Raw genomic sequence first — 22,853 nt, 5'->3', positions numbered from 1 at the left:
TCAATGTATTTAAACTGGTACTGTTTGTTATCTTAGCAAAGAAATAAAGGGAGCTATGTGTGAATTTAAGCTATGTTTCCTAAACACTGACTGCACTAATGTTTGGATGAAGAAATCTCAGAGCCAAGGCTTTGGTGAGTGGAAAGGTTGAGGCTGACTGTGCATTGGTAGCCTGCAAGGGGAAGTCATTTGATGTCTCCCTCTGCCTGACTTCCTCCCACACAGCAGGTAACAGGCTCACTTTGGCATAATCACATCCAGACCTGAAGAGTGTTTTTGTTATTCCAAATTCTGCTTTTGTTAAGATGTTTTTGGAGAAAGGGCTGATGTTTGCAAAAGATATTGTGTTACTGATGGGGTACAGCACATGTGTCAGCAGATTTTATGGAAAAAGTGTACTTAACAGTTCTGTGTGTGCACTAATGTGCACTTTACTTTCAGTGGAATTGCAAATTAATTTATAGGAGGCAAATGAGCCTCCACAAACCCAACCAACACCACCTCCTCCTGTTGATGTCAAACATAGAAATAATGTATCCTTAAATAATAATAATAATAATAATAATAATAATAAGAATTATTATTATTATTATTATTATTATTATTATTATTATTATTATTATTAACAACAATCTTTTGTATTTGTATTTATGGTATAATAACGAAAGATTCACAGAATAGTTTCACACAGTTACCAAAGGCACATGAGAAAGTAAATGGCAAAGGCCTTAAAAAAGAAACTTAACGTGACTTAAAAAAGAAATAATTTTTTTTTTGTTTTTTTACTGTTAGCACCCTGATAAAAACTTGCCCTCGTTAAAACTGAATTCCCCCCATGTCTAGCTTATATTGAAATGTTTACAGAATGAGTGAGAAGTATAAAATGAAAAAGTTGTTATAGTTTAGAAGATAAAAAATAGTTTATTTTTCCCAAAGGCTGGGACATTCCTGTGTTGCAGGAGAAAATTAGAATAAGTAAATAAAATAAAAGGAAATCGGGCTCAGTTAAATTAAAAAGCAGAATTTTAAAAAAAAAGACAAAAAATTTAAAATTCGCTTTTTTTTAAGAAGTACAAAATCAAAATAAATACAATGGCGGCTAATGTTTCCGTGTGACGTGAATGCATCCAAAGATTACTTGTAAAGCAAGAGAGAAATCTCCTACTCGCTACTGTATTCCTTTGGTCATACGGCGACCTTTGAATATTCAGGGTACTGTTTGGCTGTTAGAACAAAAATCACTTGCTTCAGCAGTTGCATATAATTTCAGGCAAGTGCTGTCCCTCGCATCATCTAAACTGCATTTTCAACGTCCCCACCCATCGTCGTATATTATTATGCGCACTGGCAATATCCACTGACAAGTTATAGAAGGGCCCTGCGACAGACTGGCGACCTGTCCAGGGTGTAGCCCGCCTCTCGCCCTATGACAGCTGGGATAGGCTCCAGCGCCCCCCGCGACCCTGAAAAGGATAAGCGGAAGCGAATGGATGGATGGATGGAAGGGAACAATCTTGTCACTATACTATCTTTGCCTGGCTCAACAGCTGGGTGGAACTTGGACAAAAAAAAGTTGCTTCAATGACATTTTGTATAGTGATGGCTCTTTGAGGGCGAGACAAGCCAGTTGTTAACATTAAGTGTTTATTTTCGCTGCTGTGCCATGGATTTTAATGTAAAACGGCTAGCCGCAGACGCCGGTACTTTTCTGAGCCGAGCGGTACAAGTAAGTCTACTCATTTAGTTCATAGGAATTGTTGCTAGCCAATGTTAGCCACTGTGAGGTAGCCTTAGCTTCCTTGCTAAAGAGCTAACGTTACCGTGATTGTTACTTTGTAGCTTAGCAGTTACACCTAATTGTAACTTAATTTCTATAATTTGCATTGTAGGATGTATTTAAAAAGCACGTGCGTCACCCAGGTTGCGTTAACACTAAGCTATTTGTTCAACTTAACTATCATTGAAGGCCTCAACACCGTCACATGAAGCTATCAACAGCAGCTGGCAGATAGCGCTAACCTTTATTTTCCGAGCTTAATAACGTTGCTTAGCTCTTTACTCTCAGTCGTCTTGTGTGTATCTTTGAATACATCTGTGAAAGCTACAACTCGCATGCGCAATGTAAACGCATATTTTTTAATTTTTCAGTTTACAGAAGAGAAGCTTGGTCAGGCTGAAAAGACAGAATTGGATGCCCATTTGGAGAAACTTTTGATCAGAGCTGAGAGCACCAAGCAATGGACAGAAAAGATTATGAAGCAGACAGAAGTCTTACTACAGCCCAACCCCAGTAAGATCACTCTTTTTGACTTTCGAAGGACTGACACTGACATCTCTAAGCAGCACAGGGCACCCACCCACACAATGTTCTTATAAACCTGCAACCTGATATTCAGGAATCAGGAATTCCCTGAAGAGCAGCTCAATAAAGATGAAAGATTTGTCGCTGCCACTAAGGCTCACATTAAAAGCTTTACTTCTCAGAGAGGGTGTTTGACTTCCACGGGTATGTAGGGTGCCTGTGAAGTCTGTAAACTCAGCTGTGCATCCTCCTCACTTCACACCATGATGTTGCATCTCTGCAGCCGAACACCAGCATAGGCACAACAAACACAGACCGACCATCTGGCGGTTGCAGTCTTGTGCAACAGTCATAGAAACGGGATTTTACTGTGTTCACGTTAAACACAGCACAGATAATCTTTCATGTGATGTAGTAACATGAAACAAATTACAGCGGTTTCCGAGAGACGCTGGCTTGTAGTTTGTCATAGCTGTCACAATGAAAGCTTTCAGTGTGGGTCTTTAAGTCGGGCTGTCTGAAGCATACTAAAGTCACTCCCTGCATTTGGCTCGCTCACTGTAGTCCTGTGACTTTGTAATTGAGTTTTCTCCTTGCGCTCTGCAGATGTCCGGCTAGAAGAATTTGTTTATGAGAAACTGGAGAAGAAGGTCCCCACACGTATGAACAATCATGAGCTGCTGGGACAGTCCATGATTGAATCAGGGAATGAATTTGGTCCTGGAACTGCCTATGGTGAGTGCCACGGTGAAACACTGACAAGTACTGGGGCTGTAGTCGATCAAAGACTGTCTTTGCTCAGGGAAAGAAAGTCTGCACATTACCTCCAGATTAAATAAATCAGCTACAGAGCGGCTAGCCCAGTTAGACTGCATGAATTATAAATACGCATAAAAACCTAATATTTGCACCATATTTAATGATTTTCACTTTGTTTTTTGTATTAAAATGGGAAAAGACTTTGAGCCAGGTACTCTGCACTTGCACATAGGCTCATGATATCTGAATAATGCTAATAGGCCTGTCTCAGCTGTGGCTGGATGCATCTGCCGTTAGAAAGCCGATAGACCAAAGCTACTCTGGCTTTGATTTGTTCACTCACAAAGCTTCATACATTAAACAGCAAATCTGGCAGAAAAACCTAAATCATGCCCCAGTTTTCCCAGGTAGTCTGTTCCTTTTCCAGAAATAATTAGCTACTATTGATGGAGATTTTTTTTGTTGTCCTTCTTAAAGTAATGTTGTTGTGAGTTTAATGAGAATTTGCACAGTTGGAGCAATCAACCTGAGATAACCCCAGTCCTACTGGGAGCACCAGCTGAGCTGAAACTTTGTGGTCTTTATTTCGCTGATTTGAATCTTTAACAAAAAATTAGTTTAAACCCTACAAAGGCAACTAAAAGAGGCCTTATAGCAACTCAGGTCAGAGTAGCTGTTTGATCATTAGCAAGCCTCCTGACATTACACAATGGACAAAAGACTAAAAGAAATTACGGTCGCTCTAGATGTTCAGTTGTTAATAGAATATAAATGCACGATTGACAGTGGGAAGGAAAAACACCCTTTTAACAGGAAGAAACATCCCACAGAACCAGGCTCAGGGGGAGGCAGTTACTTGGTTAGCAGGGAGGGGAGGGAGACAGGACAAAAGACACACTGTGGAAGAGAGCCAGAGATTAATAATAACTACTGGTTACATGCAGGGTGGTGTGAACAAAGAGGAAATGCAGTGCATCATGGGTCGCTCCCAGTAGCCTAGGTCTGTTGCAGCATCACTAAGGATCCAGTCACCTGGTCCAGCCCTAACTATAAGCTTTATCAGAAGGAAAGATTTTTAAGCCTAATCTTAAAAATCTCTAAATATTTCTCAAAACATCATCAGCTTGTTTGGTATTCCAGTATTCTGTCTCATGAAGACGTGTAAAACAGAGTTAAACTCTGGTTTGTTTGCTTTAAAGAACATTTTGATGATTTGAGAACCATCTTCTGCTATTTTCAGTCCCAGCCAGGCCCTTTATCAGTGTCAAGCTGAAACAATATCACCATTCTCCCTCCCAGGTTTTCTGCTGGCACTAAACTTTCCTTTTGCTGCTGACCATTGTAGGAAACGCTCTGATAAAATGTGGAGAGACGGAGAAGCAGATTGGTGGGGCAGAACGGGAGTTCATCCAGAGTGCCGCCATCAACTTCCTGACACCGTTCAGAAACTTTTTAGAGGGCGACTTCAAAACTATTCTGGTGAGTTGGACCCGCAGGCTACCTGTCCTGAATCACTTTCGCTTTTTCCCGGACTTTGACCTTTAAATCTGGATCTCATTCACAACAGTGACGGCTGCAGAGGGTCAACGAGTATAGCTTTAATGATTAAAGCCATTATTTTACAAAGTAGTGAAAGATCCTGTTGAAGTCTGTACTTTATGCTCACTTCAGTTTAGAGTCTAGTGTTCAGACTGTCAGGTGTGTGCAAACCCACACTGTGATTATAGAAAACAAGCCCTTATAATCGTGTTATAATCTAAAGTAAACACCTGATGAATGAAGTAGAAGCCTTGTTTACACTGTGCCGTGTCCATGTGTCGTTTATCTGTGAGACTTTTGTGTTGTGATTTGTGTCCAGAAAGAGAGGAAGCTGCTGCAGGTTAAACGCCTGGATCTGGATGCAGCCAAAACCAGACTAAAGAAAGCCAGGATGGCTGATGCAAGAGCTGCAGTAAGGACACACACACACGCTGATAGAACAGCTTTCACTGGCTAACGTCTTCACTGGGGAAGAAAATCTATTGGGCGTGTCCCACTGTCACTCTGTCTGAAGTCACACAAGTACTGCCTGACACACTATGTTACACAACACAAGGCTGACCATTTTATTTCTTGTGACATGCAAAGAGTCACATGAGCCACCATGGGAAGTTTTAGAGTTCCCTTTTCTTAATTTAATCTCATGCTTTGTGTTCATGTTCTTCAGACAGACTGTTGAAACTCTTGATTAAACCAAGTGTGGCAACAAAGCATGTCCTTATTCTGGTTGTGAGGTGGCCAGGTGTGTGGGTGTAGGTGTGTGTGGGTGTGAGGAGCATGTATTTGTCCTTGTACCGCATGGTGTGCCACAGTTTGCACGTAAAAGCCTTGTTTAATATGTAAGCTCACTGGCCAATTGATTAGGTACACGTTGTTACTATTAGGTTGGACCTTCTTCTGCCATCATAACCTCCTTAATTCTTCCTGGCAAGCATAAAACAAGGAGCTGGAAACAATCTTCAGAGATTTTGGTCTATAATGCAAATCCACAACATCCCAAGGATGCTAGTTTGGATTGACATCTGATAACTCTGTGTGAGATATGGTACGTTATCCTGAGCCATGTTAAAAAAGGTCACTGAATAGTTTTAATGCTCATTTTAATGCTCTGTTTGAACTTCAGCAAGGCTGTAAGCCATCAGCTATGTGATTGGCTGATTTAGGTTTGTGTTAATGAGTGGTTGAACCTAATAAACTGTCCAATGAATGAAATATAAGTGGTGACGTGTTTAAAAATATTTTATTACATATTCGCTCTTAGTAGAAACTCTTGTGTTCTTCTCCACTGTTGTCACATAATTGCCAATTAACAATATAACATTAAACCGTATATGAGGAGTGCATATTTGGCTGTAATGTCTTGTAATGTGTGTATTACTACAAATTCAAAGCTGCCCCTATTTTTCTCTGCTCTCCCACTCAAACTGAGCTCAGAAAGTTGTTTAAACATTTAAGTTATTAAGTGCTAAATATAATGGTATGTATTCATTTTTAATCTACGTGCATAATGTGTAGTGCTCAACTGTTTTTGTCTACAAGCAAAAAGAGTTTTCTGTAATGTTAATGGGTATTTATGTGCTTTGATTTTGTTTAAGGGGATATGACTCTCACAGCTAAGACTGTCTGAAGATGGTCTCACTAATGACCTCAGTTTTTTTTATCATCTTAGGCTTGAATTATTTTCAGCTTACATCTAAAGCATTCAGGTTGTCAGTAAGGAAATAGGTTAGAGGTGTCTGAGCCGGTGTTGCTGTACAAATACTGAACAGAAGCAGTACAGTATCATGTAAGAGCCGTAGATGACAGTATCCCAGCAGTCCCAGTCTTCAGTGTTTCCAGAAAACATTCGTATCTTTTGCTCACAGTTTCCCTTGGGAAGAAACAATCTCACTGAAACAGAGTGAGCATAACTTCCTCCTCCTTATGATCGTCTGTTCTATTATCTCTTGTAGGATATTTAAAGTGTTTTAATGTAGCATTTTCAAACAGCACAGTCTAGTGAGTACTGTTGCTTTAATTGTGTGTTAAATCTCTAAAAACAGCTTTTTGTATCCACATAGTAAACATGAGTGAGAACACTGTAAACTAAACATGTGAGACGTAAATAGTCGTTTCTCTAATCTTAAGCTGAATCATGGTGTGACATAAGGAGGGTAGCACACAGATCAGCGGGCGTCTGAGGAGAAACAGTTGATGTGCTACATGATCACGGTGCGGTTTTGTCAGAGCATGCCACTGTTGCACTTTCGCACAAACGCAGTGTGTACGCTTGTTTTGTGTTGGCTGTGGCTGTGCAGCAGCTGGAGCTCTAACTACTGTGTCACTGTTTTTAAAACGCAAAGCAGCAGATGTGAGCAGAGGAAGTGACAGAGGTGAGTGGAATGTTGGAGCCATCTTTGAACTGAACACACACGCACAGACCAAGCCTCCTGGTAGTAGTGTCAACAGCTGCTGTCGATTTCTCCATCTCCTCCATCACACATGCTGTGATACCTCATGGAAATGAAATCCTTGCAGACAAACCTGACAGGGACCAAACACTGCAGAAGCTTCCATCCTCCACAGCTCTCCCTCAGCCTGTGAAGTAGGCTGTGGCGCGCGCAGGACAGTGAGGCCATTGTCCACATGTTTATTGGACCTCTTAGCCATCCCAGCAGACCTCATATTGAATTGGCTTGCTCAGTATACGGAAAAGGAAACGTCATGTTCAGCTGTGTCTTTGTCCCTGTTTATCCATACTGCAAATCGTGTTATTTTTCCTTTTTTAAAGACATCTGACTCATTCCATAAAAGTCGTATATTATGAAAAGCACAGATCCACACTCTGCCAACTAAACCCATCTTTTTTTTTTTTCATCTTTAAATCATATTTCCTTTAGCCTCGCCTACGCTTTTCCTTATCTGTGTCATCTTTGTCATCCATAGCCTTGAAAGTTTTGAAATGAGGTTTTTCTGTAAATTATAGTTTCCTTTCTTCATTCACAGGCAGAGCAGGAACTCAAGATGACCCAGAGCGAGTTCGACCGGCAGGCAGAAATCACCAGACTGCTGTTAGAAGGCGTCAGCAGCACCCATGTATGTAGTAAGGATGTTCCTGGTGACTGATTTCTTAGTTCTTAATTAAACTGACTGACTAGTTAGTCTACAAACACTCAGATATCAAGTTAGGTTTCAGGATCCTTTCATGTACAATGTCTGTCTAAACAAATCCATTTGAAACCATTAACCACATTCTTCAGTAATGAATCCTAGTTTCAGTGCCGGTACACTATGTGGCACCTCACACTGTGCATAAGGAACGTTGCACATTGTGAACATTTCACACAGACGATGAAGAAGGAAAAAAAACCTTGGAAAAAAACTGATATTAAACATTATATGAAGCCCAGACCTCGCTCTCTACAGCCATCTCCTCCAGCTTATCTGGGGGGAACACAGAGGCGTTCCCAGGCCAGCTGAGAGATGTGTTTTCTGCAGCGTGTCCTGGTTCTACCCCAGGAGGAAACCACCTCAACTGGCTCCTTTCAATGTAGAGGAGCAGCAACTGTACTCTGAGCCCCTCCCAAATGACTGAGTTCCTCAGCTTATCTCTAAGGCAGAGGCCAACCACCTTTCGGAGGAAGCTCGTTTCCACCGCTTGTATCATGATCTCATTTATTTGCGTTCAAAATAACTAACAATAATAGGCTTAACAAATATTTATGGTGTTTTTTTTCCTACAACATGTGGAGGCTGCAGCTCCATCTTGTGGAAGACACAACAATTTACCAGCATTGGGCTTCATTTAAAATGTTAACAATTAGATTACACGACTAGTACATGTGGTACCTACTAGTAAGAATGGCAACGATTAGTCGACGTGTGGCGTACGGCCCTAATGTAGCCCAGCTAACACTGTTACTGTGTTATAGTGCTGCTTTCTGTGCTGCTGCCTGTCTGAAAAATGAAACCAAGTAAATAAAACATTGTTTAACACTGGGAGGACTGCACTCTTGTTTTCCTCTTATTGATGTTTCACTAATGCCGTCTCACCTCTAGGCACACCACCTACGCTGCTTGAATGACTTTGTGGAGGCCGAGACTACTTACTACGCACAGTGTTACCATTACATGGTGGATCTCCAAAAGCAGCTTGGCAGGTGAAATACTACTGCTACGTTTCATTCCTTATGTCAAGAATATATCTTACTCTGCTGTTAGAAAATATGAGGTTTTTGATATCAGCGATGATACGTAGCTGTTCTGAACCACACGACTGGAGCATCTGTGAAAAGTGCACAAGCAATCCTCATCAGTATTTTTCAAACAGAACCTGTGTTTTGTTATTACTCATAATAGTTTTAATGTACTCTGACTGTAAAGAAGATGAGTCATTCTACTCATCATTTTGATGTTATTCACTTTTAGAGCCTGACTCGTCAAACAAAAGTGTTTTAACGATGTTTTTGTCATTTGTGTTTGTTAATATCTAAGTTAGCAAGTCTGAGGAGGGGTTGCAAAAAATTTCCTCCCTTTGAACTGTAAAAAAATGAAAGAGTAATGCTGACAAATTTAATTGAGAGAGAGATAACACTGAACTTGAACTCAAACACTCATTGTGGTTCTGGGGTTCCCCAGCAGTCCACAGTTGCTTATCGTCTCCTCCTCCCTCCAGTTTCCCCACATCATTCTCTAACAACAACCAATCGTCAGTGTCGGGCGGGGCCAGCATCTCGGTGCCCACCATACCAATGTCCGCCTCCCTGCCCAGTGTGTCTGCAGGCCGCAGCAGCTCCTCGGCTTCAGGTGGATTCAGTGAATTGCGCAGCTCCAACGGCAGCCGGAAAGCCCGGGTCCTTTATGACTACGATGCTGGCAACAGCAGTGAGCTTTCCCTGCTGGCTGATGAGGTGAGGATGAAATATTCACTGTTCCTTCTCAGTTTAACTTCATGCAAGAATCCAGAAGATTGAGAAGCCTATTTTAGTCATTTTCTTCACGTGTCTTTAACCGCATGGTCCTGTAGCAGTTCCTCTATCATAACCTCTATTCAGCAGAACATAGGCCACTCCTCTTCCTTGCGGTTGAGTAACCATGAAGCAAGTTTACCTTATTTTACATTCAGAAAAAACCCCAGTCTGACGCTGCAATTGTGAGCTAACGTTGCAGCCTGAGCCGCCTGAAAATAGCACTATCTATAACAAATGTGCATCTCAGAGAGTGCCTGTAATAGAAAAACAGATGTGATCATTTAATGCAGTTTTGCATTTGTGCTTCCAGGTGATTGTAGTCAGCAGCGTCCCAGGCATGGATTCAGACTGGCTCATGGGCGAGCGAGGCAGCCAGAAAGGCAAAGTGCCAATCACCTACCTGGAGCTGCTTAACTGAGACCCACAGTCCCTTCTCTCTCTCTCTCTCTCTCTCTCTCGCTGCCCCTCTATCTGTCCAGCCCTCAGTAACCAGCTGTGATCTCATATTTATATGCAGGGGCAGGCGTCACTTTCTCCTCCATTCAGCCGTTTAGAATGAGTTTTATTTGCAGGAAGGAGGCGTGCCACTTGTTGCAGACATGAATTGGGATGAATAAAATGGAGAGAAGGGAAAGCAAACTGACCCATCCTCTCATGTGTATGCCATACATTTGTAAAACCTGCTTCCTTGCCTTTTTTTCTCTTTGATGCCATACGACCTGAAACATGTGCCAGAACATCTCCCAAACTGTAACTTTGGAAAAACAAACTTTGTTTACAGCATATATATATATATCTCAGATGGTGACCGTCATGTTTTTCCCTTGCATTTTTGTTCTTGTGTGTAAGTAGTGATACAGAGAAGACTTTTAATTTGGTGGAAAAAAAAAAAAAGCACTTCAGTTTGAAGTGATGCTGATCTTCTTAAAGTCTTATTTTATAAATGATCTTGTGATGCAGTAGCAGCTGTTGTGGTTTAGCCTGAATATGAATTGTTTGTAACAGTGTTGTCAGTCAGCTTTACTCACACGGAGCCTCGAGACAACATGTGCCCTCTCACAGTCAGTGCCTTTTTGCAGCTAAACCAGCAGTATTGAGGCTGTCAGATAAGCCTCCTCTACAAGTGTTCAATCCTGATATTTGTACTCGGCTCATGCACAATTTAGGTCGAATATTTATCATCCACAAACAGCGACTGCGTTTGACACATTGGTGATTTTGGTCAGCTTGGTGTTTGATTTTTTTTATTTTTATTTAAAGGCCTGAAAGAAAACATTTAACATTTAATCTACCTTTTTTCCATTACTAACATCCCTCATCAGTTTCCCATAAACATGCATTTCAAACTATTATGTAGACAATTTCTCCAAAATATTTTGTTACATTCTGGGAGATTTCAGTATGCTATCCCTCGGCTGCTTTTTTGTTTTGTGCGTGTAACTGATAAGATGACACAGTTGTAAAAAGAAGAAAAAACCCCAATAAGGTGCATAAAATAAAGTGTTTAGAGACTGGATGCGTGTAAATTTGCTCCCCTCACTCTCGAGTGTTCATGTTCACTGATGGAACCACCAGAGGGCAGGACAAGCAGGGAACACACACAGTCTCGAATCAGCTGGATGATACATTTGTAGCAACTGCTTCCTTCTTTTATGTGCAGAAGAACATACTAAACAGATTTTTGTTGAAGTAAAAATTCAGACATCGGAAGACTTATTTCAAAAGCGTTCTTTGGTTTGAACACGTGCTACCGCAACAGTATTTACAAGGCAGTTACTGGGCCACAACTGGGAGGAGAGGTTGAACCCGAGGACTAAAATAAATTCATAATGTCCACTATACTTTAGAGCCAGCTGCTTCGATCACTGCAGAGATTTTGTTAATGTAAAACTGACCCCACTGATTCTCAGGCTACTTTAATTTGAAAATATAGCATACTATCTTTACCCCGGTGTTTGGGCTCTCTCCTGACCTATTCTCCGGTGACTTCCACATCTCCCAGAAGAGCCTCATGCTGCAGCGCTAGCAGCTGTGGACCACAAACCTAGCTACAAATCCCCAGATAATAACTGACCCAGCTGAACATAATATCTTTATCTGAAGATGATTTAAAGGGTTAGCTAAATCCTCTTGGTCTGTGTACATTAATCTGTGTAGTAGTTTTTGCCTTTTTTGACCTTAACATGTCACAGTAATTTCATTAAATGAGCCTGTAAAGTTGTCTCTAGCTTCTGTTAGCCAGATAATCAAGAAAGCTCTTTTCTAGCTCAACAGTAAGTCCAGCACAAAGGGGCCTCATCCTGGCCTTTCAGAGGAGCAGGAAGGGTTAAGAGGAAGTGGAATTTTGCAAACTGCCTGTTGACTAAGAAGTTGCCTCAACATTAATATACACAGGGCAATATTTTCATTTTCCAGCATGCACTCATCAGCGAAACTTCAGACATTAACTGCTTCCCTTTGGCCTCAGCAGCCTTCAGTAGCACTTACCGAAAGGGTTTTTTGAGTGTATTGTTAACACGAATTACTTAAACGGTGAAAGAGAAAATCTTCTGACAGTAAGAATAAGATCCGTTGAATCATGTGAACTCTGAAATGAAGCAGCAGCCTGACAGTGACTCACTGGCCCCAGTAAAACCACAGCAGTTACATTAACTCGTCGGTTGCGCAGCGCTCAGTACTCCCTAACTCTGCATTTATGTTTTTCCAGATCTTTCACAATTCATATTGTTGCCTTTCTAAAAATAACCCACACACTTCATGCAGATGATCAGATGAGTGATAGCCTGTCAGAGAAGAGGCATTTCCTCTTTCATCCGTCCTTATTGACTTTCAGATGCTGCACTAAAAGCACTTGTTAACATCTGCCATTTCAGCAGTGGATCTCAGCTTGACATCAGACGGTTTCATCTTTTTGACAGATGCCTCGACAATATCCTGTATAGGGGCAACAATGTTTTTCGAAGTGCAAAAAGTCACGTATTTGTCCGTTTTTATCGGCAAAGGATGGCGCAGGAAAAATCAGGGTGAAAATGTGAAGTGTGATAACCTGAAATGTACCGATGCTCATCTGGTACATCTGCTGAATAAGCCAGTTCAGATATGGCAACGTCTTGGCCACATGTTTTTGCCACACAGCAGCTAAATTATACAGATTAGAAGGGCAAGTCAAGTGCACGAACCTTCATGAGATCTCTCCTGGATGTGTCAGAGCAAAAATATGTACAAAGGTTATATCTTATCTACTTTTGCTGCTGACGTTTATGACTTTGAGTGACAATAGCTGCAGATACTGAATAGATTACAGTCAAATGTGACGCAAATTTTTGTTTTCTGGATAAAATGGAAATGTCTGTGGTGATTCTTAAAGGTTTCTTCTGGTGCCACACCAGGTCAAATGCTCATTGTTTTAATTAACCAAAGACCTGAAAACAACCTTACTGTCAGTTGCCAAGGAAGTCTTGCCACTCGGGGCATCCTGGTAATTTCTCTGGGCATTACCTTTGAAACCTGTATATAAATGAAATGTGATAGAGACATAACTGTAATTGGTCACGAGTTAATAAAATGGTATACAAATGGTAAACTAGCTAAAAGAAAGCTTCTAACACACATCCGTCCTCTAATGGATACATCAGGGGTTGTAGAATTGATAAACTGCAACAGTAACTCAACTAATCACTCCTTACTTGTATGAAGAAGAACTTATCTGAAAGCACAACACGGTGAACCTCGAAGCAGATGGGTTACACAAGCAGATGACCCCAGCTGGTGCTGCTCTGCTGAGAACAGAAAACAGAGGCTACAATTCTTGCAAAATTAGAAAACAAAAGACTGGAAAAATGTTGCCTGGTCTGTTGAGACGTACAGATAGTAGGTTTGGAATTGCTGTAAACAACATGTAAGCATAGATCATCATCTTGCTTGGTATCACTTTTTCCTGCACTTTGTTGAATCTGTGCAATAAAGCCTTGAGGCAAAAGGAGGTGCAACCCCATACTGCCAAGGCGTACCTAGTAAAGAGGCAGATAATTTTCTATTTGAATGTTGATTGCTGGTTCAGCCTTTGGAGAGAGAGACAGACAAATCCCACCTTGGTGCCTATCGATTCCTATTGATGATGCAATTATGGGACATTTTACATTACCTTTGCCCAACACAGATAAGTGTTAAAAGTATTAAGTATTAGAGTTTTGTATCAACTATTGTATCAAGCTGTATCAAGTTCAGATTAAGAGTACAAAAAGTGGTAAAAGGCAATTAAAGCAGCAGTTATAGGGAAGGAAATTTTGATGGGGCACATTGAATTATTCATCTGGGAAGACTGATCTATATGACTTTGGCTTAAATTCTGTTTGTACTGTTTACTTGCTCAACTTATCTGTGACATTTGAATTGTTTCATGATTTGTGTGGCAGTTAACAACTGGAAAGAACTGCTTGGTTTTGTTTTTTTGTAACTTTTTTTGCAGTGTTATTTCTGCAACAACTCAACAACAATGAAGAATATCAAAGGATTATTTGATATTCCCTCTCTTATAATAGTTTCTCTGCTTCTGTTGGCCTGCTAAATCTAAAAAACAAAACCCCCAAATCTATATGCATACTATATGTTTAGCACACTTGCTAAAAGCGCGCCAAACATGCTAAAGTCAGCTTGCTATTTGTTTAGCATGCTAAACAGGCTAAAGATGTGAAGCCTTTAACTCAAAATGCTATACCTATATGTGACAGTGTGCACACCTGCATTAGACCAATCCAGTCACATGTCACTTCTCTTTTCACATTTCCATTGATTAATCTGCAAGAAACTATGACTATGAGAGAAGAAATAAACACACGGCACTTTCACTAATTCACACTTGCTTGCCCGTGTGACGTACATTTGGCAACTTACCTCGACTATGGACCCCGTAACCACAGCTGAGCTGTTTTGCAAAGAAAATGCAGCTGCATGAATGCGTGTTTGGCAGCTTTGTAGTATGGTACATGCCTGTGGCTAACCTGATTTCATATACTGTATATGTGGTCTGAACATGTCTTAGAAAACTGAGTCTAGCTGCGTTTGTGAATGCCCCCTTTAACCCCCTTTTTTTTCCTGTCCTTTAACTTTTAAACTGTTATAGCTGAGTAATCAAATAAAGTTCCTCTTGGTCAGCAATCTGCAACCAGTGCCAAAGTGCCTTCCTCAAATGTATTTTTCAGTGTAATCCAGCCCTTAAGCCATTTTGTCAGCCCAGTTTAACCACTTCATCATGGAAGCAGGAAGGTCTACTTCCTGCTTCCATGGAGGTGATACATCACCGCTATACGGGAAATATATAGGTTTAATTGGCATCCCTAAAGTATCTGTCAGTTTTGAGTTCCAGATACCTGTGGAAATTAGTTTGGAAATCCAAGACAAGTCGTTGTTCCCAACCATTATCTGTGACCTAATGACATTCAAATGAAAAGCCTTCGAGTAATGAATCTCTCATCAACGACTTCAGTTCTTAAAGCTTTGCATATTTTAAACCAGTTTTCATCAATTCAAATGAACAACAAAGGAAATAAAAACTTCATTCAGTTTCTCTGCAACTGATTTACTGGCAACTTCATATCGTAGAAGATATGTCAATATTAATAACATTTCGAGGCTTTGACAAGGCTTTACTCTGGTTTCTCTTCTTACGTTCCAACCACCATGACCCTGAGCATCACCACAGCGGTATTTTGGTTACTTTCTGGTTAGGCCTCCAGCACGCTGTACAGCTACACAGTAATCTACCAGCCTTCCCACTCCTACGCCCCTGAGTACTTACATAAAACTCGAAGAAAATGCGTTAAATGCATTGCACGTATATATATAAATATGTGTGAATGTGCGTGTGTCTGTGAAGGCGTATGCATGTTTGTGTGTTTGTGTGCACCCATTTGTACATGTGTGTGTTTGTTCGTGTGTGTACGTGCTCCCAGCACAGTAAACTGAACCAGTCGTGTGAATCAATCATTTTTGGGGGGGTCCAAATCATTTCCTGACTTACTGGAATTTCACACTGATGATGCTTCTTGGTCTCACTGATAGGAAGGAAACCTCAAACCCCTCCTCTTTGAGATACAAAACTGGGCAGTTGCTGCACATCTTAGCAAAACAGGAAATTTCATGTTTCCTCTGCTGCTTATAGCAACAGCTTGCATCACAGTACTTCTGCATATCTTCACATACAAACACACATACACATATACGCCCACACACGCTCACACACTCACCAAGTCAAGTCCCAGAGCGCAGCCACATTTTTTACATTGGGTTATCAGGATGAGGGCCTTGTTTTAAACCACACTTCACTGAACCGAGCAATCTAAAAAAAACAACAACTGACCTTTTTCTTTTTTAGATACTTCATATACTCACACACCTTTTCGGTAAATGTATTTATTTCAGATATGTATTCGGCTACATTTCTAAATAATGTACTGGACAAAATACAGTTATGGTGACATCAGTAAGACGTTGGCTTCAAACACTTCTTTTTGATGGACTTTTGTAGCAGTGTGGGCTTAAAGGTGAGGAGAACAATGATAGAGACTCCTGTGAAAAAAAGAAAGACGGGGACAAACAGCAGAATGTACCAAAAGATCGACTCCCCGTCATCAAAGCACAAAAACGACTGTGGATTCTCCACTCTGTGTGTCCTTAGGAAGAGATCCTTGCATGTGATGGCTGACTGTTCGACCATGTGGATGGTGTTTGTTGCTTCAAATGTCCTGAACCATTCGGTCTGGCAACAGTTGAATTGATTTCCTGTGAGGAAAATAGTCTGCAGCTTTGGGGCTAATGCATTAGCCTGACCAGAGGGGATGGTAGAAAGTCTGTTGTCCCTCAGATCAAGCACTTTCAGGTTGAGGTTTTGAAGTGAATGGGGAAGATGTAGCAGAAAGTTCTTTGAAATGTTTAAAGACTTCAGACTCTGGAAATGGGAGAAGTCAATGTCTTGTATGTGAGTGTTCCCTAAACCTAGATGCTGTAATGTTGTGCTAAGACTTTGTATTGATTGATGGATGGTTACTCCGGGGTTATCGGATAGCTCCAAGTGCGTTAGCGACAACCCCGCAAATGCAGTGTTTGGAATTATTTTAAGGTTGCATCCCTTAAGGTAAAGCTGTCTCAGGGACATAACATTCTTCCAATTCATGCAAGTTGAATTAGTGTGCATACTGATCTCAGCTTCCTCAGAAAGGCAAATGTCAATGTTGTTGTAGCTGAGATCCACCGACCGGATGCTTTGCAGTGAGGAAAATAATCCCATGGGTACCCACTTAAGACCATTCAGGCTCAGGTTAAAGTATGTCAAATTGCCAAGAGTGGTCAGAGTAGCTTTATCCGCTGAGATCTGGCTTAGTTCATTGTTGCTAACATCCAGCTCATACAAGCTACGAGAGAACTGCTCAGATGTTAGATTTAAGGTTCTCAGGCAGTTTGTGTGCATTTGAAGTCTAGACAGGGTGGGCATTTTCTGGATGAATCCTTTAGGGAAATACTCCACAGAGTTCCCTATCAGATCTAAAGTCTCTAGAGAGGATATATCACCGTGAAGGTTTTCGTCCCACAACTGAGCGGTCACATTATTGATCTCCTTGTTAAAGTTGTAGAATTCCACAGTTTTTGTTGAGTTTGGGAACATATCGTTGTCTGCTAAGTGTTCGTAGAATTTAATGGCGTTGTGAGACAAGTAAAGGTACCTTAAATTACTCTGGCTGGGCAGGAAAGGAAAGAAAAGGAGTTTGTTGTCTGATAAATCGAGAGTCTCTAGCTGGAAAGTGTCGTTGAGGTCTTGCCTTGAGATGAACCACTCAATGAAGTTGTGGCTGACATTGAGGACTTCCAGCTGAATCATGTGGAAGTCAGTGAGACAGGGCAGATAGTTAAAGGCCAAGTTGAGTCGCTGTAGCTTTGGACTGCTGTCAAAAGCATTATCAATCTCAAAAATCAAATTCCTTTGTAGGTCAAGTTCTTTAAGCTGGTGCAGATCCCTGAATGAGGCCTCATCCACTCTCAACAAAAGATTCCCAGAAAGATTGAGGTACTCTAGTGACGTGAGATTTTGAAGAAGCAAGGCAGCCATTTCATCTGTAAGCTTATTCTCAGAAAGATCTAGCGCTATAAGACCTGATAGCTTTCTTAATGCAAGGCTGGTTTCTTCGTAGCTGTTATAAAGACTGTTGTTTGCTAGATTGAGGCTTTTTAAAAGTTTTGAGTCTTGAAAAGTGTTCAATTCTATTTTACTCAAATTGTTGCAAGCTAAGCTCAGGGCGGTTAGTGAAGGGTAACTGAGAAGAGAGGCATTCTGTAGTGTTTCAAAGAGGTTGTAGTTGAGCTGAAGCTCTTCGATGTTTTCTGGAAGTCCTTCAGGCACAGATGTGAGCTGACCATTATTGCAGCAAGCCGTTTGTTGTATCTGCAGAGGAGGTAAAAAAGCACATGATTTAACACTTGCATACTGGTTGCCACTTTGCAGTGTTTCGGCTTTTTAAAATTCTGGCGGAAGCTGGATTTCTTTCTTGCACAGCAGATACATTTTAAGATCGTCATGAATAATATCCATGTGCACTTAAAAAATTTTATTGTGGGAAGATTACCCTCTTAAATTACTTCTCGTGTGGTTATTTGTAAACTATGCTAGCATGCTAAACTAAGCTAATGAGCATTGCCTGCAGTACATTAGCGTCTTACTGTTAGTGGAAGCATTTTAGCCTTCCTGTGTTTTGGGATTTAACTGAAAGTACTGTTACCCACTGTACAGGCTCACAGAAAAACATGGTGGGCTGTAGTTTCTTATTCTGGTAGGTCATACCACAGCTTACCAAAACTTCATTATTTCCTTGACAGATCACTTTTCCATTAGCATTCTGAGTCACTGGACCACTCTAAAAATACTTTCTGGCGATACGGCTTTAAAAAAAAAAATTGAAGTTTTCAGTTTAAATAACTTAGCATTTTTCCCCTCTAGGAGTTTTATTGGTTTTATTGCTTTAGATGTTTCATTTCTAGAATCATTCATATTTATATTAATTTATATGACTGATAAACACTCAACAAGAGAGATTTAATTTCTTTCTCATAATCGACATCCGCTTCCAAAACCCTGCATCAGATATTAATATTCACAAGTTTAGACTTTTTGTGGCTTATTGAAAAGTCATTAAATCATTAATACAGTGTAGGAATGTGCCAATCTGGATGGATTTTGATCTAACTAAAGTTATAAACCACATATACAGCGTGCTTTTAGAAGGTGGGTCCTATTAGGGACTGGATCTTTGGTAATAATACAGAACTTTCCATATTTCAGTATCATTACTTGATGCTTTTCTTGTTTACACATTTATGTTTGAGTGCCTTAGGAATAACTTTTTTTTTTTTTTGAAATTTTAGCTTTGTAGTGTCTTACCAAAGTCACTTTTTAGTTTTAACTAAGCCAAACATGAAATCATTTGGCCTTTTCCATGTGATACATTGTGAAATTTCCTCAATATTCCTGAAACTTGCTCGGGAAAAGCTAAATGAAAGAAGAGCGTCTTACCAACTGACATCGACGGTGCTGCGGATGACTCGAGACTGGCGTCAGCGTTCTCCACATGTGCAACAAGCAGAGAAGGATGGGTGTGAGCCTGTGGACTGGCATTTTCTCATCCTTACTGTTGAGAACACAGAAGAAGAAGAAACGCGTGAGCCTGTTTGTGTCACATACTTTTAGATTTTTTCCCCTTTGCTGAAGTGAGCAGGAGCTGGTTGTTCGATATAGGCCTGACAATGAGGTGTGATCTTCCTCTGTTTTAAACTATAGTTATTACTATTTGTATATGGTGAAAAACCTTGTATGAAAAAAATGTGTCTTTATAAACTTTGTCTTAAAATGAATATTTGTGTCTGAAAATGGACGAAAGCAGCTTGACATTAAAATGCTGAAGCAGACAGAAGGTCAGAGAGCAGACGGGGAGTTTACAAATTCAACTTTAATAGCCGAGATTCATTTTCACAATTATTTGAAAAGCTTTGATAGTGTAAAAGTCTATAAGACTATATTTGACTGTCTCAGGTGAGAGTGGAGCTCATCATTTTTTACAATCTACTCATATCTAAATGAAAATTTCTGTAAATAGTAAGTACAGTAATATAATCCTTACAGAGTTTACGTCAACGTGATGTACTCGGTTTCATTTTTATTATATGTGAATAACTCAGATTTTTAATTTTTGACTTACAGTCTGTCTCCAGATGTTGGAAGTGATGGCGTATTTTATCCTGAAAACATCTGCTGTGTACATTTTGCAAAAATTTCCCAGATTTCAAATCAGACCACTGCGTGACTCACTGCATGATGAGGCCGTGCGTTTCTTTTTGGCTTGCATGTGTTGTTGGCCTATCCATTATAACGCAAGCATGGCTTCTAAAGAACACAAAGGTTTTCTTGAACATTTTTTATGTTTCTTTATTCGTCTAACCGATTTATTACCATTTTTATTTTGCATCTGCGTAGCTCACATTGAGTAACTGTGCCACCGCTTTCATTATGATTTCTAAACTATGTTCCTGGGGAAGAAGTTAAGCTCATGGAAGAACATATATTTGCAGAATCTTGCTTTCTCTATCTGATGCAGCCTATTTTTTTTTTATTAATAAGACCGTGCACTGTGTTAAAAAGACACGCACACTTACTTTGCGCTTGCATTTATGCGCACTATATGTTTACATTCATCAGGCAACATCTAAATGACTCAAACATGGTCTGAAAGCTGTTATGCTGCGCTCACATTCGTTTGTCAAAGCGGTGCGCTGGTGTATGCACACATAACACTCAGAAAATGGAGCGTATTCAGAAACAGATGATCGTTAAAGTATCTTGCTCAAATGCACCGACTGCAAAATGACCTTAAATTAGGAATTCCTCATTTAGGCGATGCGCTTTGCTTCATGCAGCAGAACACCGTGCAGTACAGAGTTCATTTACTTACACTGGTGGTTAGGTGTGGATTTGCCAAGCCACTGACGGTTGCTCCCCTGACCATATCGCTGGTTGATTCGCTGTTGCAGAGTGCGTTCACATGTGTGTCAAGTTCAGCTGCTCTCCCCTGCACTGACTGAAGCACAGATGCCCCTTCTTTACTATTCACGGAAGTAGGCAGGCAACGGAAACCGAGTCACATGGACAAGCTGCAATCAGGCAGGTTCTCAAGCTCGGGGCCACAGGAAGGCGAGTGCAGGCTCAACAGCTCTTAACCACCACTGCGCAAGTGTTTTCTTTCTCTTCTTTTTTTTTTTCTTTTTCTGCTTCACAGCTTCACAGCAGAATAGCGTTATTATTCAGACAACTGATACTGGTAGCACAACTGCTACCACAAAAACCCAATGAGAACACACCCTTCACACCCTCTGCTCGTGCTGATCAGCCAAGCTCTCAAGAGGAAACCACTCAATGCACACACCCTTCCTGCCTTATTTTCGGCCTGTCACTGCAACAGACAAAACACACACACACACATATATATGTATATGTAAATATATGTGTATATATATATCTACACACACACATAAACTGACATTTAGCGCTCTTTATAAAAACATACCTTCAACAGTTACAGGGATTCTGAGTCAGATAAGGCACAAGGGCTCAGAGCATAACTGCAGAAACTAAGCAATCTACTCTGTTTGGCTTTACTGATTTTATTTTCATTCTCCAGCTAATAAATGTACTAAGGTCGCTTTCAACATTTGTGAAACTCCAGCTGTTAGCTTGTATCTTATTTGTAATGATGAGTGGGTGCAAGAATGGGGAATTAGGAATCAGGAAGTGATGGTGCCTTCTGTGGAGAGTTGATTGGTCAGGCATTCCTTCCTGTTTTCACACAGGACGTCTCACTTCTGACTCTGTTGCAAGGTTGGGTGGCAACAAGATTTTCTGATCCATATGAGTATGTGTGGGTGCTGACTTTGTTGTTTGTTTGACACTCGTAAAATCGAATAAGGTGGCTGCTTATGAACTACGAGAAGCTCCCACAGGGCACCTTTAAAAGTTACATGTGATACATAAAAAAAGAGATTTAAGACTTGTTGTTCTTACTACAGAAACGCCTTTGCAGTTGAGATGAAATCTATTATACATTCACTGGCCATTTCATTAGGTACAGCTTGCTAGTGCTGCGTTGGTGCCTGCAGTGCAGCGTTAATTCTTCATCACACTGTTGCTGCACATCCATGATGTGAATCCCAAAGGTGCTTGGTTGAACTGAGATCTGGTGACTGTGGAAGTCATTTGAGTACATTGTACTCACTGTTATGTTCAAGAAAGCAGTTTGAGATGATTTGACCTTTGTGACGTGGTCACAAAGGTCACATGGTCAGCAGCAATATTCAAAAAGGCTGTGACAGTCAAACCATGCTCAACTGACAGTAAGGGGCCCAAGTTGTCTGATTTTGGGGAACCCGTGTGAATTGTAGCCTCAGTTTTCTGTTCTTAGCTGTGAGGAGTGACACCCAGTGTGGTCTTCTGCTGCTGTAACCTATTTGCTTCAAGGTTAAAGGTGCTGTGCGTTCAGAGATGCTCTTCTGCATACCTTGGTTGTAACAACACCTTCCTATCGGCTTGAAGCAGTGTAGCATCTCTGCAAACTCTATAAACCCTAGAGATTGTTGTGTGGGAAAATCCCAGTTGATAATCAGCCACCAACAACCATACCGGCTTCAAAGTCACTAAAACAGCCTTTGTTCTCCATGGCGATGCTCAGTTGAACTGAGTTGAGCTCAGTGAACTTCGGCAGCTCGTCTTGACCGTGTCCGAATCCCTGCGTGCACCGAGTTGCTGCTGCAATTGACTAATAAGATATCTGCACAGGTGTACCTAATGAAATGGCATGTGTGTTCACCTGTTACCGACGTGACCTACAGTGGCTTTAGGTGCATCTTTACATGTGGCCTTGCTCACGTTCAGTTGTAGCAGCGTGCAGTGTGAGGCAGTGTGTGTCAGTCTAAGCACACTGGGTGAGAGCAGCTCCTGCACTACACTCACACAGTGTTGTAAACACGTGCAGTGCAGTGTGTGAGCACTGGTTTTTTTGTCTGTTTCAGCAGCTGAAGCCATTTTAAGACATGGCACACTACTGATATTTGCATTCTATTTTTGAGAGCTGCGAAAGGGTTCTAGCAGCGGTGGTGTAAAAAAAAAGTCCCACGAGTGTGTGTGTGGGTGTGAGTGTGTGTGGGTGTGAGTGTGTGTGTGTGTGTGTGTGGGGCAGGGTAGAGGGGGGATGTGGGCAGTTGCTATTTGACGA

General features: G+C 40.9%; 2 protein-coding genes across 2 annotated transcripts; one reads left to right on the top strand and one right to left on the bottom strand.

Moving 5' to 3' along the window:
- Positions 1–1,491: 1,491 nt before the first annotated feature.
- On the top strand, positions 1,492–11,063 carry sh3glb1a (SH3-domain GRB2-like endophilin B1a). Its single transcript, XM_085286476.1, has 9 exons — positions 1,492–1,726; positions 2,149–2,290; positions 2,909–3,037; positions 4,407–4,540; positions 4,920–5,012; positions 7,586–7,675; positions 8,639–8,739; positions 9,255–9,489; positions 9,860–11,063. Exons 1-9 carry the CDS (start codon positions 1,664–1,666, stop codon positions 9,965–9,967), a joined length of 1,095 nt encoding a protein of 364 aa, XP_085142602.1. The 5' UTR covers positions 1,492–1,663; the 3' UTR covers positions 9,968–11,063.
- Positions 11,064–15,944: 4,881 nt separating this feature from the next.
- nrros (negative regulator of reactive oxygen species) lies at positions 15,945–20,743 on the bottom strand. Its single transcript, XM_085286473.1, has 3 exons — positions 20,541–20,743; positions 19,109–19,223; positions 15,945–17,983 (listed from the first exon to the last, which is right to left on the bottom strand). The coding sequence occupies exons 2-3, from the start codon at positions 19,208–19,210 to the stop codon at positions 16,028–16,030; spliced, it is 2,058 nt and encodes a 685-aa protein (XP_085142599.1). The 5' UTR covers positions 19,211–19,223; positions 20,541–20,743; the 3' UTR covers positions 15,945–16,027.
- Positions 20,744–22,853: the final 2,110 nt, after the last annotated feature.

Source organism: Mchenga conophoros, linkage group LG9 (genome assembly GCF_057382185.1).
Source record: "Mchenga conophoros isolate Kocher_MC1m ecotype Shallow Benthic linkage group LG9, M_conophoros_male_GT1.1, whole genome shotgun sequence".
NCBI lineage: Eukaryota > Metazoa > Chordata > Actinopteri > Cichliformes > Cichlidae > Mchenga > Mchenga conophoros.
The sequence above is the reverse complement of the archived record's forward strand: the minus strand, read 5'-3'. Positions and strand labels throughout refer to the sequence as shown.

What these genes read in the sequence shown, in the direction of transcription:
- nrros (XM_085286473.1), bottom strand. Translation starts at nt 19,210, where the DNA reads ATGCCAGTCCACAGGCTCACACCCATCCTTCTCTGCTTGTTGCACATG. An exon ending in AGCACCGTCGATGTCAGTTG is followed by an intron (nt 17,984 to 19,108) that starts GTAAGACGCTCT and finishes CCTCCTCTGCAG; the next exon opens with ATACAACAAACGGCTTGCTG.
- sh3glb1a (XM_085286476.1), top strand. Translation starts at nt 1,664, where the DNA reads ATGGATTTTAATGTAAAACGGCTAGCCGCAGACGCCGGTACTTTTCTG. An exon ending in TGGCTGATGCAAGAGCTGCA is followed by an intron (nt 5,013 to 7,585) that starts GTAAGGACACAC and finishes CTTCATTCACAG; the next exon opens with GCAGAGCAGGAACTCAAGAT. An exon ending in AAGGCGTCAGCAGCACCCAT is followed by an intron (nt 7,676 to 8,638) that starts GTATGTAGTAAG and finishes TCTCACCTCTAG; the next exon opens with GCACACCACCTACGCTGCTT.